General features: G+C 43.0%; 1 protein-coding gene across 2 annotated transcripts in view; it reads left to right on the top strand.

Moving 5' to 3' along the window:
* Positions 1-18,481, top strand: part of NUFIP2 (nuclear FMR1 interacting protein 2) — a 32,133-nt gene extending 13,652 nt beyond the window's left edge. For both annotated transcript variants that reach the window (XM_073315983.1, XM_073315984.1), the window contains exons 3-4: positions 7,435-7,467; positions 8,891-18,481. In XM_073315983.1, the coding sequence (XP_073172084.1) occupies positions 7,435-7,467; positions 8,891-8,943 (86 nt within the window). In that variant the 3' untranslated portion in view covers positions 8,944-18,481. The remainder of the gene's footprint in view (positions 1-7,434; positions 7,468-8,890) is intronic.
* Positions 18,482-20,342: the final 1,861 nt, after the last annotated feature.

Here is a 20,342-nt window from a genome sequence, read left to right as displayed (position 1 = left end):
CCTTCTGCATTGTTTCCTAGACACAACCAGAACGTAGTATAAATCCCTCCGACCAGTAAGTAGGGACACACATGAGACCACCGCGGGGAAGCTGGTATTAAAAGCCTCCCTCTCCCTAGCTTCCTTTCTAGTTTTCTGTTTTGAGCAGGATATTTACAGTTAACTTAGTAAATTGAAATAAACATCTAGCCCACAGCACTACTGAAATATGTAACCTGTTGGCCACTGGCAGGTTTTCTGGAGGGAGAGATTTTATGGAAGTTAAGTATCCATCTTTATATATGACAAATTCAGTGAGTCTTGAATCTGACTTTTGAATTTGTCATATAGAATCACATCCAGGCTTCAGTCCACCATTAGGTTAGGCCCCTCTCGTATTGCCAGAGCCATATGTGTGGGACTTGGGAACTCCATTGAAATCCATAGGGCTCCGTGCAGGTATCTCCATATAGGTCCAATTGTAGGATTGAGGCCTTCGATAACAGGATTCCCGATTTCCTAGGTAAGTAGTAATTCCATAATCTTGAGCTGTATGACTAGACACTGCTGGAATGCCCTGTCCCAGACATCTCCTGAGGTCACCAGGAAGATGGAGCTCCTGCCTTTCAGAGCTGAGCCCTGGTCCAGTGGAATTTAAGAGCTTCATAGAGCAGGGATCTGGAGAGCCTAGGGTTTGGGAGACCTCATGGGAAGGGGTCTGGACCCATTGAATCTCATCCCTATTCTCCTGGAAGGGTTTGCTAGTGAAATCTTTCTGGGTTTGTGGGTCTCTGGGGAGAAGATGCACCGTTTCACTTGTCATTGTTCCTGAAAATCCAGCATCTTTCTCCCCCCTTACACACACCACCGATTCTTGAAGCTTTGCAGTCTTTGAGTTGAGTTCCTGGAGCAGGAACTTACTACGTATCTTTGTTTAGAGTGGGGGGAGGGGGGGCTCCTCCCACTTTTAAGGAATGGGTTATTCAATTCCTGGTTAAATTCTCCGTTGTATTTCTGGGGGTTACGGAAGCCTCCTCTAGGGAAAGGCGAGTGTAGAAATAAAAGGATCGTCGTGGAGCTGTGTCACTGCTGTAAATCCTGTGGGGAGCACAGAGACGTTGCAGCTCATCAGCTCATATTGTGTCTGAAAAAAGAGGGGGGGCTAGGAGCATCTTAAACTTCCAGAGACCAGATGCTTCACCAGCATCAGTACATAAAAACTGATCCCAAAACAGAGAGAATGGAAAGCTGGGAAATCAGCTGCTAGATCAAAGGGACTTAGCCTACAATTCTAAACAGGCTTCTACTAATCGTTCCAAATTATACAACTTTACTTTTTCTCTGTCCTTCACCCCGTGGTTATTGTCCTGATGAATTTAAAGGGGTTTTCTGCAGAGGTCAATTTGTTGAGCTGCCAGATATGAAGAGCCAATGAGTGAGGCACTGAGATAATCCAGAACTGTGGGGAAAACTCGAACAGGTTCATTCTAGGAAAAGCGTATTGAACAAAGAATCCAACATTAAGATTGATGGAAGTATTAAGCTCATTAGTTCTGTGTTGTAATTGGCTCTCTTGTTGCAATGGGGAGAGAAGTATTTTTCCTTCATGAAACAGTGTTTCAGCAGGTAAACAGAATGTTCAGATAGTATGGGGTGACTGCATTTCAATGTTACAGGTCAGTTAGAGGAGAGGTATTTGTTCTTATTTAGCATTTAAACCCCTTCCTTATCAGAATAGTTAATTCCAGGTTTATGGCAGTCTCTCTTAGACTAATGTGGTGATCTCATAAATTATGTTCATTCTTCAGGATTTGTCAGACTGTATGCTTTGATAACCAATGCTTCAAGATAGCCAGGAATTACAGGACGCTTTGCTCTAATCGCCCACTTCTGTTCTACCTGTCCTCCTTGGGAGAAAAAGGAAGATCACATTTGGAGGCTAAAGGCTAATCTACCCCAAGTTACATCGGCACAGCTGTGTCTCTCAGGGATGTGAAAAATCCACATCCTTGCGAGACTGTTAAGCCAATTTAACCCCTTGTTTAGACAGTTGTGTAGGTTGACAGAAGAGTACTTCCATCAACCTAGCTTTCAGGGAGGTGGCCTACTCCCAGTGACAGGAGAACCCCTCCCCTTGCTGTAGAAGGGCTGTGCACTGAAACACTGCAGCAGTGGAGACATAGTGAGTGGCGACTCACATGACTGGAGTACTGTCATGGATGGTTATAAACTGTTCAGGAAGGACAGGCAGGGCAGAAAAGGTGGGGGAGTAGCACTGTATGTAAGGGAGCAGTATGACTGCTCAGAGCTCCGGTACGAAACTGCAGAAAACCCTGAGTGTCTCTGGATTAAGTTTAGAAGTGTGTGCAACAAGAGTGATGTAGTGGTGGGAGTCTGCTATAGACCACCGGACCAGGGGGATGAGGTAGATGAGGCTTTCTTCCGGCAGCTCACGGAAGCTACTAGATCGCAAGCCCTGATTCTCATGGGTGACTTTAATTTTCCTGATATCTGCTGGGAGAGCAATACAGCGGTGCATAGACAATCCAGGAAGTTTTTGGAAAGCGTAGGGGACAATTTCCTGGTGCAAGTGCTAGAGGAGCCAACTAGGGGGGGCGCTTTTCTTGACCTGCTGCTCACAAACCGGGTAGAATTAGTGGGGGAAGCAAAAGTGGATGGGAATCTGGGAGGCAGTGACCATGAGTTGGTTGAGTTCAGGATCCTGACGCAGGGAAGAAAGGTAAGCAGCAGGATACAGACCCTGGACTTCAGGAAAGCAGACTTCGACTCCCTCAGGGAACGGATGGCCAGGATCCCCTGGGGGACTAACTTGAAGGGGAAAGGAGTCCAGGAGAGCTGGCTGTATTTCAAGGAATCCCTGTTGAGGTTACAGGGACAAACCATCCCGATGAGTCGAAAGAATAGTAAATATGGCAGGCGACCAGCTTGGCTTAATGGTGAAATCCTAGCGGATCTTAAACATAAAAAAGAAGCTTACAAGAAGTGGAAGGTTGGACATATGACCAGGGAAGAGTATAAAAATATTGCTCGGGCATGTAGGAATGTTATCAGAAGGGCCAAATCGCACCTGGAGCTGCAGCTAGCCAGAGATGTCAAGAGTAACAAGAAGGGTTTCTTCAGGTATGTTGGCAACAAGAAGAAAGCCAAGGAATGTGTGGGCCCCTTACTGAATGAGGGAAGCAACCTAGTGACAGAGGATGTGGGAAAAGCTAATGTACTCAATGCTTTTTTTGCCTCTGTTTTCACTAACAAGGTCAGCTCCCAGACTGCTGCGCTGGGCATCACAAAATGGGGAAGAGATGGCCAGCCCTCTGTGGAGATAGAGGTGGTTAGGGACTATTTAGAAAAGCTGGACGTGCACAAGTCCATGGGGCCGGACGAGTTGCATCCGAGAGTGCTGAAGGAATTGGCGGCTGTGATTGCAGAGCCATTGGCCATTATCTTTGAAAACTCGTGGCGAACCGGGGAAGTCCCGGATGACTGGAAAAAGGCTAATGTAGTGCCAATCTTTAAAAAAGGGAAGAAGGAGGATCCTGGGAACTACAGGCCAGTCAGCCTCACTTCAGTCCCTGGAAAAATCATGGAGCAGGTCCTCAAAGAATCAATCCTGAAGCACTTGCATGAGAGGAAAGTGATCAGGAACAGCCAGCATGGATTCACCAAGAGAAGGTCATGCCTGACTAATCTAATCGCCTTTTATGATGAGATTACTGGTTCTGTGGATGAAGGGAAAGCAGTGGATGTATTGTTTCTTGACTTTAGCAAAGCTTTTGACACGGTCTCCCACAGTATTCTTGTCAGCAAGTTAAGGAAGTATGGGCTGGATGAATGCACTACAAGGTGGGTAGAAAGCTGGCTAGATTGTCGGGCTCAACGGGTAGTGATCAATGGCTCCATGTCTAGTTGGCAGCCGGTATCAAGTGGAGTACCCCAAGGGTCGGTCCTGGGGCCGGTTTTGTTCAATATCTTCATAAATGATCTGGAGGATGGTGTGGATTGCACTCTCAGCAAATTTGCGGATGATACTAAACTGGGAGGAGTGGTAGATACGCTGGAGGGGAGGGATAGGATACAGAAAGACCTAGACAAATTGGAGGATTGGGCCAAAAGAAATCTGATGAGGTTCAATAAGGATAAGTGCAGGGTCCTGCACTTAGGACGGAAGAACCCAATGCACAGCTACAGACTAGGGACCGAATGGCTAGGCAGCAGTTCTGCGGAAAAGGACCTAGGGGTGACAGTGGACGAGAAGCTGGATATGAGTCAGCAGTGTGCCCTTGTTGCCAAGAAGGCCAATGGCATTTTGGGATGTATAAGTAGGGGCATAGCGAGCAGATCGAGGGACGTGATCGTTCCCCTCTATTCGACATTGGTGAGGCCTCATCTGGAGTACTGTGTCCAGTTTTGGGCCCCACACTTCAAGAAGGATGTGGATAAATTGGAGAGAGTCCAGCAAAGGGCAACAAAAATGATTAGGGGACTGGAACACATGAGTTATGAGGAGAGGCTGAGGGAGCTGGATTGTTTAGCCTGCAGAAGAGAAGAATGAGGGGGGATTTGATAGCTGCTTTCAACTACCTGAAAGGGGGTTCTAAAGAGGATGGCTCTAGACTGTTCTCAATGGTAGCAGATGACAGAACGAGGAGTAATGGTCTCAAGTTGCAGTGGGGGAGGTTTAGATTGGATATTAGGAAAAACTTTTTCACTATGAGGGTGGTGAAACACTGGAATGCGTTACCTAGGGAGGTGGTAGAATCTCCTTCCTTAAAGGTTTTTAAGGTCAGGCTTGACAAAGCCCTGGCTGGGATGATTTAACGGGGAATTGGTCCTGCTTTGAGCAGGGGGTTGGACTAGATGACCTTCTGGGGTCCCTTCCAACCCTGATATTCTATGATTCTATGATAGCTTAAGCAAGCTGCGTTCCTTCTTACATTCTTTTCTCTTAGGGCATGTCTGTATCACAGAATTACATCAACCTACCTTATGCTGACATCCAGCCGCTGCAGTAATTAAATGGCTTTTGCTTGTCCATGCTCCACTCCATGTGTTGGCGATGTGTGTCCTCACCAGGAGCTCTTGCACTGATTGTACCATCAGCGTGAGACATTGTGGGATGCTTCTGAAAGCCAGTGAGTCTGTGTTTGCACTGACGCTATATTGACCTTGACTCTGGGCTGCTTGTGGAGGGGGAGCTAAGTCAGTGGCACGCAGCAGCTACGTTGGCGGGAGCGAAATTGTGGTGTCGTCACTTACATAGTTAGGTTGACAAAGCTACCTTGTGTCGACCAAACTCTGTAGTGAAGACCAGGCCTTAGGCAAAAAGTTGTCCGATGTTTGTAATCTTTCTCGTTTAGTCCTGTATGAGTCTGTCTTCCAGTGTCGGACATGCTCAGTTGTAGTATAGCTTTCACGCTCCTGTCCAAATGAAAAGCACAGAAGCCAAGAACTTTTCCTGTTTGTTTGTTTTCTTTTCAGGAAAGAGTGGTGGTGTAAGGGGTTTGAACTCCTCCTCCTCCTCTTCTGATGTAACTGATTTGAATCATTACAATATTTGATAGTAACTTAATTGTTATATAGCTAGCAAGAGGGGTCGTGGTTTCCAGTTGTCTTTTCCTTTTTCCTTTCCCACCCCATTGGACAAGACTGTCCATAATGGTGATGTTCTTTAGCAGCTAAGAAATGACGGATGCACCTTGTCATTTTAAATGGGCAAGTGTAATGCCACTTTGCACTTCCGATAGATGCTTCATTTCACCTCCTAGAAGGCTGCATTGCGTTGATGAATAGTGGTCACTTATGGCACCGACCTCTCTCAGGCGGTTGTGAGGCTTAGTTAATGTTGTGTAAAGCACTTTGTGTCATCTGATGAGCGCAGAGTATTGTTGTTGTTATGAGGACATGAAAATAACAGGCCTAGTAAAATTTTGTGGCTGGCTTTGTTACAAAAGGCCTAAATATTATCGAGTTCTCACTGCATGTATCGATACGCAACTTCTGGCCCACAGAGCTTGCCATATAAGCAAACAAAACACAGGTGGGGAAACAACTGTACAAACGATTGAGGTGGCATTTGGCATGTACCAGGTTAAATCCATTAATTTTGTAGGTATTTTTTCCCCCCTTCCATGCTGCCTAATTTCCTTATTGCCTAGTTCCAGTGTTTGTGGGCTCCACTCCCATCCTTAGTAATAGTATTCTCCGTTCCTACCCACTTCCCATCCACGTCCCGCTTAGCGGTTACTAGCTTCGCTCTCGGAAAAGAATTCTTAAAGCTGATTAATTTTATTTTGCAGCATATCTGCTCCTTCCCCACAAGTAATAACAGCCACATTTCCAATATTAAGACACAAATAAACCTCCTTAAATATTTTAAGCCATACAATAAAGACCAGTTAAATGAATAACCCTGTTTCTTTTCAAGAGGACTCAAGATCTGTTATGAAATATAGTTTGCCTTCCTTACAGAAGTCACATTTTGTGTTTCTTGCTTTTGGTACCCTGCATGTGAATTTGTGTAGGAGAGACTCATTTAAAAGCACCGTCACTGTATGTCTTTGCTGGGGTTAGATAAATAGAAAATGTGCTTTCTTTTAGTGAGCATTTGTTTAAATTGGCTCCAGGATGCTTTTATAACGAAAGCTGTATGTTGAGCAAGTAGTTTGGTAATCTCTTTGGTGTTTCTGTGCATACTTTTGTGACTCAGGCCTGGTCTGCACTAGAAAACGAAGGCATCTTAACTACATTGTTTAGAGGTGTGGAAAAAGCAACACCCCTGAGTGGCATAGGTAAGCCAACCTAACCCCCAAAATAGACAGTGCTAGGTCAACAGAAGAGTTCTTCCATCCACCCAGCTACAGCCTCTCAGGGAGATCGGTTTCGTACATAGACGGGAGGCAGTGTCTGCATGGTGCAGCTGTAGCATTTCAAGTGTAGACAAGTCCTCGTTCTCTAATATGTTTGCGGAAATGCTTCTTACTGGTTTCATGGTGATCTGAGTCAAATACCATTTCGTATGCCATGCTTCAGCAGGTCTGTGCTGTGAACCAGGAGACACTTTCTCTGGCAGTTATAATTTCACATGCTGTAACTGTCTACTCGTAAAAATCAGAACTTCAAGCTACTGAGGTTGTAATAGTTGCTGCTAAGGGGTGTTCCAGTCAGTCTAGTAAATTTTGAGTTGGGTCGTGATTTGTAAGCCTGGAAAGTGGCAAGTGACACATCTCGTTTCTGATGCAAAGTTGGGCCTCTAACTTCTGAGGCTGCATTGCAGCTGCTTCTAGGCCTCTTACAACCATATCATTCAGGCCTAATTCCCCTCTGTTGCAACAGTTCTAGTATAGTGCTAAGCCTGAAAATGAAAGCATGTCCGGAAGCTTCACTAACTGTACCGTAGTGCTGCAGAACACTCACTCTCTCTCTCTTTTGCCTTCACAGAAATGGAATCTGTTTGGAATTTGCAAAAGCAAGGTAAGAATTCTAAAAAATGAAACAGTGACATGAGTAACAATGAGCTGTTACATTAAACCAAGACCACTTAAGAGCTGAGCATGGTTAAGCAGTATCCTGAGCAAAGGCAGGGAGTAGGTGAGATGTCTGGGGCTTGGCTTCTAAAGGTGCTGACGGTTGTCGGCTCCCCGTGACACTAGCTGAAGATGTGGGTGCTCAGAAGTGGTGGCCGTGAGGACTGTAAAAGCCCCATCACGAAATGTAAAAAGACAAAAGTCAGGCTAGGTCTGATAACTCCTGTAATTGCTGGTGTCAGACTTCACCCAAATATCAACCTTTAAACTTTCCTGGGTGTCCAGATTTCAGCTGTGAAATGAAGTTTCTTTTCACTTGTGGGGAAAACGCTAAATGAAGACTGTCACGGAGTCCCCGGGCGATGTTCTGGAACTGCTCCCTACGAAGCCAGGCAGGACTCTGGGGAAGTCTCCTTTCTGGGAGCAGACTGTCTTCAGGACACACCGCTCACACAGCTTCCACCTTCCTGGGTCTGACCTTGGAGCATTCAGCCTCCTCTGCCCCTCTGTGCCCTTCCCACAGCGAGTCCGCCCAGGCAGGGTCCTGGGGAAGCCAGAGGGTCCTACCCCCCAACTCCACAGTCAGACGGGACTCTCAGCCAGCCAGTAAAACAGGTTTATCAGAGCTTGCAGGTGCAGAGAACAGGATCCCTCAGCCGGGTCCATTTTGGGGGGCAGTGAGCCAGACAACCACGTCTGCACTTCACTCCATGTCCCTAGCGAGCCCCCAACTTTCTCACTCTTCAGCCCCTCCTTCTCTGGGCTTTGTTCCTTTCCCGAGCCAGGAGGTCACCAGATTCCTTTGTTCTCCAACTGTTTAGCTCTCACCTTGCGGGGGGGGGGGGAGAAGGGCCCAGGCCATCAGTTGCCAGGAGACAGAGTGTCGGCCATTTATGTACACTGGCCCTTTGCTCTGCAATATTACACCCCCTTATCCCACCCCCTAGAGACTTAAGAAATGCCATGGGGAAACTGAGGCACCCCTACAGTATTCTGAGGAAACATTAAGAAGTCCCACTTCGTCACAAAGACCTTTGTACTTTTGCTGTGTTACTGCATTGATCTAATGTTGGGAGCGAGCACTCATCTGTGTGGAGTCAGTTAGGCTCTTGAATACATTGGCCGGGGGTGCTGTTGCTGGGAGTCCACTGGAACGCTGCCCAGCTCTTTTGTATAGAGGAAGTAGATCACTGACCTGTCAGCAAAGAGGAAACTGCCTTTTAAATTGTGGCAGTTCAGGGAGAAAAAAGGAGGTTTTTTAACAATTAGTTAAGTGTTTTGCTGGTTTGCGGGTCTCCTGCTCATGAATATTTTCTGCTTCAGAACCTGAATGCAGTTTGTTTAAAGCTGAGTTTAATTTTTCTTTTCAGATCCCAAAAGGATAATCACTTATGATGAAGCCATGGAATGTCCAGATCAATGAAGGTAGCAGGACAAGACTGCCTGTTATAACCTTTCTGCAGCGTGATGCTGTTCACAGGGGACAAAAGGCTTTTATGCTCCTTCTAAATCTTCAGTGCAGCAGAGGAACCATAACTAGAATCACAGGATAATATATACAAATTATATATAGTTATTTAAAAAATGGCGACTGAAAGTAATTAGACTTCTTAAGGAATCTGAAAATTTATTTCAGCAGACTTCACACATGATTATTTAATCTCCGGTACTGAATAGGTTTTTTAGTTTTGTTTTTGTTTAAAGAGCAAATGCAAATGATTAATGAGTACAGACTCAATTCACAAGCCTGGTTCTAAAGTTCCTGCTGTCATCAACATGGGCAACAGTGACGGTTGGAGAGGCATTTCCACTTTACAAGGTTTCTGTTTCTTGTTTTGTGACTGTAGTGATACACTAATCACAGGGAAATCGGGATGTTTCACCATCCTTCATCTCCCCTTCCCCTCCTTTTTGTTTTATTTTGTTTTACTTTGAACCCTGTGCGAATGCTGGAGAAACACCTTGAAGTTTGCAGGGTTTCCTTTTTTCCAGAGAATATAATCTGCATGTCTTGCCAGGAGTAAAACAGCCCATCAGGTGCTGAGAAAATTGTCTTAAAGCATCGTTCTTCTGGGGGGAAGATGGTAATTCTACAGTTCTGGGATACACATTGGTTTTACAGAGTTGACAAAACTCCGGTTACACTTTGGACTATTACAACTGAAGAGCTCTTTCACGAGTGTCATTTTAAAAGACAACATGCAAAACAAGCAATTGGTTTAGGCATTTAATATGGAAAAAAAACCCTGTTCCCACACTTTTATGCCATTGTATCACTGGGAGCAAAAAAATATATATATATACATAGATATATATATCTATCTATCTCCTGCTATCAACTGTAGGTGCTTCATATTTGCTCTGTCTGTCTCTTAACACTAAATGTGCTTTTTTTCCTGTTTTCACTGAAAACCTGAAGAGAAATTGTTTGTGTTCTGCTAACTTTCACCCTTCAAGTATTTTTTTCTCTTTAGAAATAAGTTTTTAAAAAAAGAAGAAGAAAAAAAAAAAGGAAAAAGGAAAAAAAGAGAAAAAACCTATGGGAATCATAACCCTTTCCCATTTGTCCCTGAAAGCAATGGGTGAGGGAATGCTGTCCCGGCCATTGGAAATATTCTTTTTATATTTTAATGCAGTCTGTGTATTTCTGAGCTCTTTTGCTGCTTCTCATTATATCTCTATTAAAATATATTTTATTACAAGAGCAAAATGGGGTGGGGGGGGTAGGAATGAAAATTTAAAAATCATCAAAACCAAGGACAGCTTTCCAGCAATAGCAGAGAAGGCGGAAGAGAGTGCAGGCTCCAACTGTGCGATCCATACTGTGCGCTGCAGCGTGTGTAGCATGTTAAAAATGTGTTGGTGATGGTGGGTTTGTTTGTTTGTTTTGTTTGTTTGTTTTTAGTTCGTTTTTTAAGGTGCAAAATTCCTGGGGTCCAATGTAAGACTGATCAGTTAATCATTAGTGAAACAAAACAAGTTTTCTGGCCTGTCCAAATTCCGTACATGTACAACTCTTAAATATTCTTGTATGTTCACAGCTGAGTGCTGGCTAAAATATTTGGGCATTTAGGTTGACAGGAGTTAGCATCTGGTAAAATCAGACTGGATCCCATGGGGCATTAGGGGAAGGAAGTAACCCCATTACTTTTGCCTACTCTTTGTGCTTAGATGTATCTACTCTTTTTAAAAAGAAAATAATTAGGTATGTAGCATGCGTGTCTTTTTTTTTTTTAATTGTTTCATGCTTTTATTGAGGTTGTTCCTGAATGAAGCTCTCAGGTTCATAGTGGGACAAAGAAACTTTAATTTTTCCTGTACCTTTTTAAGATTGTTCGCTTTCTGCCATGCTTAGTTTTAAAAATATAACGATGGATTGCCTACTCCATTTTATGTATTAATACACTGTATATATATATGACATAATATATATATATATAGTAACAAATAACTTACTGTATCAGTCCAGGTTCAGAAACTTGCGGTTGGCCAGTTGCGGAATGATTCTATTTCACCTATAAACTGTATCACCTTTACAGGTGTTTGTAACTTTCAAATGTACAATGTGTTTACAGATGTGCCCTGCATCTAGTCCTCCCACGCTCCTATTGTTTAATTCTGTTAAGTCTCCTGACTGCTTGCCAAAAGTTGGAATTGCTGTTGGTTCCTCTGTGAAAGAGAACTGATGCATTCTTGAGCTTTAAAGTGTTGAACAAACTGGAAAATATAACTTAAAAGAGTGAGGTGAAAAATGTTTGGGTTTTTTTTAAATGTTTCCAGTCAATAGCAAAGTCTCTAGTTTGTTTTACAGGCTTTAAAGTTCCGCTGTATATTTATTTGCCTTGTGTAATCACTTGCCGCCTTAAGGGCTGGATTCCATATATTTAAAAAACCCCTGTTTTGCTTGCACGGGGTATAAAGCTGTGCCCCCCAACATCTGCTTTTGCGGAACAGCAATATCTTCTAAATGGAATCTGACCCTTAGAGTTTAGAAATGTGTCTTAGTCTTGCTGAGTATTGAGGAAACTCACTTTAGCCAATCCAGTGCATCTTTCAAATAATGAAATAAGTTCTCAAAAGAAACTGAATAAAATAATCTCTAAATGTTTGTTCCCCCTGCTTTTCTCACACCACTGCCTTGCCCCTTCCCTCGGGCCGTTGGTATTTGATGCAGAAACACCTTCTACAGTTCTCTCCATTTGTGTTTTTGAGTATCTCGTCTCTTAAAATATTTCACCGTCTGCTTCCTCCACTCGAAAGCTCCATTGGTTGTACCATTGGCTTTAAGCAGTTAAGAAATTCTGTTTCTGGGAGCCCTGTAGTTCCAGCTTGCTAACAAAGGCAGTATTTCTGGGCAACAGGTTGGATACATTTTATTGCCTAGGGACAGGCAGGACCATGGAATAAACTTCCTTTGTGCTGTTTTGTAACACTTAACCCTCTCTGTGTCTGCAGTCTTTCTCCTTAAGTCCTCACACAATTCTTTACTGAGCACTTATTAAAAAAAAATCTCAAGAGTTAATCTGTTTTCTGATTATTTTTGTGTAAATTTATAAAAACAAATTCATCTGTGACTAACTCAGCCCATTCAAACAATGCTATTGTTTACTGATAGGTCTCTTGAATTTTCCTTGGACTCAGAGTATTAGTACTGTAGCATAAACCAAATACAACCTGGAAAAGGTGCCACCTTCTCCCATTCTGGGGACTGAACATGGTGTGTGTGGGGGGGGGGGGTGAAGGGAGGTGGGACACACAGACTAGGAATTGAATGAATGTGTGTGCAAGCATTTTATTCATGTTTGGAGAACGAACTTTGTATTTATTTTGTGCCATTTGTTTTTATTACACTGAGTAAAATAAGTTTAAAACAAAAGCCTAAAATAAGTGTAGGATTCAAAAGTGGCACTAAGAACGAAATCATGATCTATTTTTTTAATAGCAGTGAAGATACTAATTCAGGTTAAAGGCTTCTTTTAACTTTCTCTTTTGAATGTAGGCCCTATGAGTCAACCTACTCTTCTCTCCCCCTCCCCTCCATTTCCCCTACCAAGTGAAGTTTTATATTTATTTGTCTATTCCTGCACAGGAGGGGGTGGGGGTGTACGTCTCCTCTTCCTTTCTCCTGACTAAAATCTGAACCCCCCCCCACCTCTCTCCTTTCTTCATCCCTCTAGTGGCAGGTTTCGTTGGGGTATTAGCTGTAATGTATCTTGCAGAAATGAAACCTGAATGTGTACCAAAATAAATACATGGCTGTTTCTCTTTGGTGGACTGAGGTGTGTTTTTGTCCACTCCAAGGAATGGCTTAACAGTTGCCCTGTGCTCCCCCCTCCCCCCGCCCGTGATGGAGATTGCTGTCCTTCCATTGAGACAGCATTGGTCTCTCTGCTCTCCTTATTTGGTATCCCATCAGACTGACAGGGCTGCGGTTAATCTCAAGTTTTTGATTTCTATTTGATTTAAGGAAAAAAAAAAATCCCAGCTCAGTCATTTGGGGACCCTCATTATAGCTGCAAAAGCCAGTCGCCTGGCAGATCTGGCATTCACCTTTGAGAACTACCTGTGTAGTGTAGATGGCTTCTGGTTTTGGCAAGGCCAGGCAGAGTTCTTGTCACTAACCCATTGTGAACCATAAATCTGACTGTTTGCCTTCTTTAATTGCTGAAAACTTCTTTTCAATATGGAAAAGCCATTTTGGTGTTAAATTTGTAACTCTTGTGTACTCAATGGCTGGGGGAGGGGTCTGGAAAGAGCAGGCCATTACAATCAAAAACAAAATCACTTTCTGCTTTGATAAAATAACTTCAGAGAGATGGAAATTGTCCTCTCTAACTTTCATAGGCAATTATTGTTTTTCTACCACTCCTTTCAAAGACCATGATTTTGATGCAAATACACCTTCCTCATAAACAGCTGCTAACAGGTGGTGGTGGTGGTAGAAACATTTCTTGATGGTAGCATGGCAGAAAGTTGTTACATGCATAATTATTGCAGGACAACTTGTACGTGGCTAATAGTGTGTCTGTGTGTTAAGGTCTTGCTCTTTCTGATAATAGCGTTTTCAAGAACTTGCTCCAGTGTCTGGTGCTTTCAGTAATCCTATCACTCGGATGGTTTTGTATGTATTTAGTATTCGTTTTCATTATCGAGGCTGTGTACAAAGGAGGAGGTGAGCGGGGTTAGGAGAGGAGAGAGCAAGGCTAAATATGATTCAAGCTGCTACAAGAGTTTTTCTGGTGCACAAGGCAAGATTCGCTTGCTGGTTGCAAGATCTTTGCTAAACCAAGTGTGACGTGGCTGAAGCAGGGAATGGTGGGTGAGTGGATAGAAATCCTGGCTTTTGGCACCATAGGGTTAATGGAAGTATGCCTACCCATGGAAAAAAGTGAAAGCAGTTGAGAACCATGAATCTGGACGGATGCAAGGGATTGGAAGATCTCCGGCTCCTCTACAAACACACTGCATTACACAGTTTCAAAAATGTGCCCAATTTGTATTACACCACCCAGGGTAAAGCTGGCTTCCTTATAGCCCGCCTAAAGTCCTCAAAGTTGTGTAACTTAGCACCATGACATGAGAGACTAGTGGATGTCTGAGGCAGCGCAGGAATGTTGTATTGCAACTCTGCAGTGCATTGCGAGTGACCTTGTGTTCGGAGTGTAACAATTCTGCAGTGAATCACAGCTAGGAGCGTTGGCTTGCTGTTGTGAAATGGAAGCCTCATTAAAGGAACAGAAGTCATAGCTTCGCATTCACTGGGGGATACGGAGTTGTATTTATCATTGACTGTTAATCAGAAAACTTCACGTGTGTCCAGGGTTCTAAAGCCATTTTGTAACATAGCAGTATCCCTTTTCTACAGCCTTATTAATGGGTTTAGTAGCTTCTTTTTTTTAAAAAAAAAACCATTTCTTTCTTTCTGTGGTATGAAAATTATACACTGCGAACATATGAATGTTCAGCAAATGTCAAACTTGTAGTTTTTCTTAAAAACGGTCTGCTTCCCGCACAGTCTCCTCAGGTGCTAAATAAGGATTCCCAAAAAATGGCTACTGCTTTAGGAGGTTCTGCTTTATTCCTAAAATACATATTTTTTTGCTTAGGTGTTATAAAGATTCAGTATTTTAACAAGAATGTTTTTGTTGTAATATGTAAATAAGAATATGCCTCTTTAGTTTGGTTTTATCCCTTTTGGGTCTGTTAGTCAAATTTTCATTTATCCTTTTGAGAAGGACTTTCTTGTGACCTTGAAGACATTTCATTAAGTTTTGCATTTAGGAATGAATCTACAATTGTTCACGTCTTGGATTAATGCTACTGCTGCTATCAGTAACTCTGAAAATCAAGAATGTGATGCACTTTTTTACATGACCATATAGTTCTTCTAAGGACGATTTGAACCCCTCCTGTAACACAGCCACTAATTCTGAAGGTAACCTAGAAACTGAAATAACGGTTTGGAAGATGAGCGTAACTGATTTTGGTGCTGAACCACCTATGAGAATTACTATGCAATTCAAGCAAAAGAAAACGTAACTTCAAAGAACACTGTGTATCATCCCTCCCTCAGGCTGCTATTGGAAAGGTGGTGCAAATGCCTGAGATGGCACTTTCTCTTCCTTTTTGGCTGGAACAGGGAATGCAGCTAAAAATAACCCTAGGTCAAAGAAATCTAGCTGAAGCATATTCTGTCCGAGTTGTTATATATTCTGTTTTTTAGCCATGTCGATCTTTGGAAGGAAAATATTGATCTCTGAAAATAATCTTTTTAATGCTTAATCTCAATGTGAAATTTATGGCAAGGATTCTGCTTTCCCAAAGTTGTGAAACACGCTTAATTTTCCCTGGTGTCTTCTCCCGCTGCTCTCAGGCTGATGGGGGAGCCCAGCTGGCATCTGAGGTTAGCTGTCTTTTTCCATGTTCCACTAGTGCAGAGAGCCCTTGAGACTGGTCTCTCTGCTTTGTTTAGCTACAGAACAAAAATGTGAATGATTACAAATAAATGAAGGCATACAGGTTAGCGAGAAGGGGAGCATCTCTGGTATAATGGCACTGGCTCATTTGGCATAGAAGTACCAGAGCTATTCACCTTTGTAGTTCTCAGCCAGATCACTCACGAGCCATGCTCTCCTGTTCGACGGGAGAGCTTGCATGCCGTTAAGTGAGAGATTGCTGGAGGAACAAATTTACTTGATCTTTCTGTGTGTAGAAAACTTTTTTTAAAGGGGGTAGAAATATTTTTGTAGGGTGAGGGAAGAATTGAGAGGTCTGAAATTGTATGTGATCATGCTTCTGAAACATAAGTCAAACTGCAATATGGTAGGTAAACATAGAGCAGAGTTTTCTGCCATCATTAGCTTGTCAGCACTGTGGTTTTTTTTGTTGACTGGTGTTTGCTTTTTTTTTTTTAATATAACGTGCCTTGCATGCCTGTTTAATTTTAAAAAAAATTCAAATAGTCAAACTCACCAGTCAGTTGTTGTGGAGCTTTGCATTGGTAATTCTGGACTTCTCACCCCCTTGTATGGCATAACGAACTCACCCTTCTGCAGTCTGGGATTGGCTATAGTTCTCAGTAACCAGCTGGATCAGCTGTCAAAATGAGGGCATAATCTTAAATTGACTCTGAATAGTGGCTGTTTTACAGGCTTGCGGGAAAAACTCAAATCCTATGATATGGCACCTTTCCTATCTGAACGTGAATCATATTTGTGTGTGTTTAAAGGAAACCTGGCTTGCTGTTCTCCCCCTATTAGCAAAAGAAGGTGGTGTAATGCTTTGTCTACAGAACTGTGGAAGGTCTGGAATCAGCTTCACTCTGGAATTCAGGTTTTCTGCAGAGGCTGAAAATTCCATTTACTGGGCTGGATTTTCCTCCTGTTTCCCCCCTCCCCCTTGAATTTTGTAAAGGAAAAAAGAAAATGCACCTTGCTTTTAAAAAAAAAATGCTTGTTTGCAACCATTGACTCAGACTATTAAACTGTGCAATTATTGTTTTTTTTCATTTCTGCATCTCTCTAGATTCAGTCTCCCTAAAGTGTTTTTTTTCTGTTTTAAGCCTCTCTGTATTTCTGCCACTGTAAATGTGAAAGCTTGCTTGCATTACTTTTTAGAAATGCATTTTGCACACTCGGGTTTCACTGAAGCTCCATGAAAAGGTTAGTCCTAAGCAGATGAATAAAGCTATGCACATGTTTTGAAAGTTTAATTTGTGTCTCATTACCAGAAGTGACTTATCTGTCCTTGTTTGCATTCCTGTGCTGTCATTGCATACGTTAGCTTTACCATCTGAGGGTGTGACATAAGATGGCAGTTTTGTGCTGTCAGTCAACTAACAGAAAACTGGTACTGCTTTTAGTAGCCTGAGGTGTTTGGTGTTTGTTTGTTTGTTTTAAAAGCCTAATTTAGAGATTTAAATAAGAGGGAGAAGGGTGTGGTGTCAGTTTTCTGGGTATATCCCTTGATATCATTGAGTGACTGTGTCCTTTCTGTTGTTAAGGACGTGACTGGAGGTGTTACCTCCAGACTAGCTGAGAAGTTGCAGTGAGTGGGAAGGCTGATCAGTTTACACTCGCTGCTTTTCAATCCCATTTGAAAGGACAGCCCTGATTATGGGATGTTACCTTGACACTAGTTTAACAGAGAACCCATTTGCTTAGACAAGTGTGGGGTGGACTAATTGTAAACGGTGTAGAGGGAAAACAGCTTAAAAAACCCCATTTAGTCTTTGCCCATAGTGCAAGGCAAGAGACACGCTCAGCTGTTTTAATTGCCGCAGTATGCGTGCATTAAATGGGTGACGTATTGGCCACGTTGAAGCTGATGGCAAAAATCCCTTTAATCTCCAGCAAGCCAAGATTTTTGCCCTGTGTCTTTACTCTTGTTTTTGCAGATGTGTGGCTGCACTAAGTTGGTTTGACTGAACCATCCTTGAAAACCTTTTTTGTGATCTAGCCCAGGTCCTTGCTGTGTAGGAGTGGCTGGATTTCATGTTAGAGACTTATGGCAAACAGCTTTCTTCCATGTGCTCCCTTAGCTGGGGCTGAAATTCGTATTATTTTACAGGAGCTTTTTCCGTACAGAACAGGGCTGCTTTTCTATCCGTCACACGTGTACTTACTGCCTTCAGTGGCTCGGGCACCAAGTGGCTTGGAGGCTCTCAACATGTTTACTTAGGAGAAAATAAAACCACAATCCCTCCTGACTATTTCAGTGTTAATGGCACTTTGAAACTCAACTGCATACTACAGACCCAGAAAGTTGGGCTCATACACGTGGTCTCTCATGGCAGAACTGCAGGAGCACAGAAGGCGGTGTCTTGCATGGATAACTGCCTGCGCTCGTATATCTGCCAATAGTTCTCATTTCTCTTCAGTTTCCTGGTATGTATTTTAAAATCACAGCAGATCCTGTGTCTTATCTGCTCAGGAGCTGAATTACCTCTTCCTGTCTGAGAGGGATAGCCCCTCTCTGTTACTGGTGGGGTAGCTGTGTCCTACCACACACAAGGTTAAAGGTAGTTGTTTTCTTGTCCCCTTCCCAATAATTTGAAATAGGCTAAAATATTGTGTACCCATTTACAGACGTAGACATTTTCCAGATTGTGGGAGGGGTGGCTAGAGCATTTAGTGTAATACGTAAATACCTGCTGTAGCTGTATCTAGTGCAGGCTGTTGCAGCCTTGTATGTTACAGAGTGGTGTCATGGAATGTAAGGATAGATACTGTCCATGAGCTGTAATGGCAGAATAGATCTTTACTGAAGATGTCGTACTCCACACTTTAAATGTTTTTTAAAAAGTTACCTTAATTTCATTTATTCTATATTGCACCAACTGGTCTTCAAAAGTTACCCAAATTTACCACTTTATCAGGAAGAAAACAGAAAATTATGTAGATCAAATACATTGACAGACAATAAGTGATGTAAATTGTTGAATAAAAATTTTAAAATTTGTAGGTGTCTGTCTGTTTCTTTCTCATTCTCTCTCTCTCTCTCACAAGGGTCCTTTAAAAATATTTTGGTGCTGATTACTTGAGTTTTACTCTTATGCATGATGCATGATGCAATGACAAAATGCAGTGTTGTACAAATGTTGATCACACTTTATTAGAGAGAGCCCTCGGCACGAAGATAAGTGGGTCTGTGGATGTAAGCAGAGAACAGAGTATCGAGTTGTCATTACAGAGCTGCCCTGGTGGGTTAGTGCAAGTGTATGCAGCAGCTACCCGAATAATATTGATTCATAGATTCCAAGGCCAGAAAGGACCACTGTGATCATCCCATCTGCCTTCCTGTATAGCAAAAGCCAGAGAACGTCCCCAACATAATTCCTAGAGCTTTTAGAAAAACATCCAATCTTGATTTAAAAATTGTTTTGTGATGGGGACTCCACCTTGGTAAATTGTTCCAATGGGTAACTCCTCTCACTGTTAAAAATCTTCACCTTATTTGCAGTCTGAATTTCTTGCTTCAACTTCCAGCCTTTGGATCGTGTTATACCTTTCTTTGCTAGCTTGCAGAGCCCACTGTCAAATATTTGTTCCCCATATCAGTACTTACAGACTGATCAAGTCACCCCCAAATCTTCTCTTTAAGTTAAATAGCTTGAGCTCTTTGAGTCTTGTTCAAAGGCATGTTTTCTAATCCTTTTAATCATGCTCATGGCTCCTCTCTGAATCCTCTCCAATTTATCACCATCCTTCTTGCATGGTGGACACCAGAACTGGGCAAAGTATCCCAGTAGTGGCTGCATCTGTGCCAGAGGTAAAATAACTTCTCTAGTCTTACTTGCAATTTCCCCATTTATGCGTCCAAGGATCACATTAGCTCTTTCGGCCACAGCATCACACTTGGGAGGTTATACTCAGCTGATTGTCTACCACAACAGCGTCTGCTTCCCAGGATCGAGTCCCCCATCCTGGAAGTATGGCCTGCCTTCTTTGTTCCTAGATGTGCACGTTTAGCTGTATTAAAACACACTCTCTGTGCTTGTGCCCAGTTTACAAAGTGATCCAGATCGCTCTCTGGTAATGACCTGTCCTCTTCAGTATGTACCACTCCCCTAATTTTTGTGTCAAGTTTTCTTCATGGTCCTTGATAAAATGCTAAATAGTGTAGGGCTAAGAGCCAATCCCTGCAGCATCCCACTGGGAACACGTCCCCCTGATGTGCAGTGCTGGTCCTGAGCTAGGGGGCCGTGCTGGTCAGTAATGCCTGATGGTCAACTAATGCAGCACTGGTAAGAGGTTGAAGAGGCAGGTGGGCCCAGCTCCCCCTGACTTACTGTGGGTGCTGTGCTTTTTGGAGTGCAAGGGAAGGAGGACAGAGCTCTGGAGTCTATCACTTCAGGGGAGGGGCGGAGAAAAAAGTTGAACCTGTATAGCTGTAGGGCAGCAATGAGTGGATCTGCCCATCTGAGAGAACCACTAATAATGGGGCGAACCTCCCATCTGCAGGTCAGTGGCCAGGAGACCATATCTGCTCCACGTGGTTTGAACACAGAAGGCTTCTGCCGATAGTAAAAATCCAAGTGTGATGTAGCAATGTTGTCTCCAGTTTCACTGCAGCCCTTGTCCGCCATAAACCTATATGGAGTTGGTTTTGCAAGGAGCCAGTTGTGCTGACAACTGGCCTGCTGACAGACTAATGGCTGTAGTAGTGTGCTTGTGTGAGAAGACTGTGTCTTCTAATTCTGAACTCGGTGGTGTAAATCTCAAGACACTCCACTGAAAGTCAATGGACTTACCTATGTGTAAAATCATTGGAAGGAAGGAGAATTGGGCCCAATGTCTTGACTAGTTGTGATGTGAATTTGAG

Source organism: Lepidochelys kempii, chromosome 17 (genome assembly GCF_965140265.1).
Source record: "Lepidochelys kempii isolate rLepKem1 chromosome 17, rLepKem1.hap2, whole genome shotgun sequence".
NCBI classification, from domain to species: domain Eukaryota; kingdom Metazoa; phylum Chordata; order Testudines; family Cheloniidae; genus Lepidochelys; species Lepidochelys kempii.
Note: the sequence above shows the minus strand (reverse complement) of the source record. Positions and strands in the feature narration are given on the sequence as shown.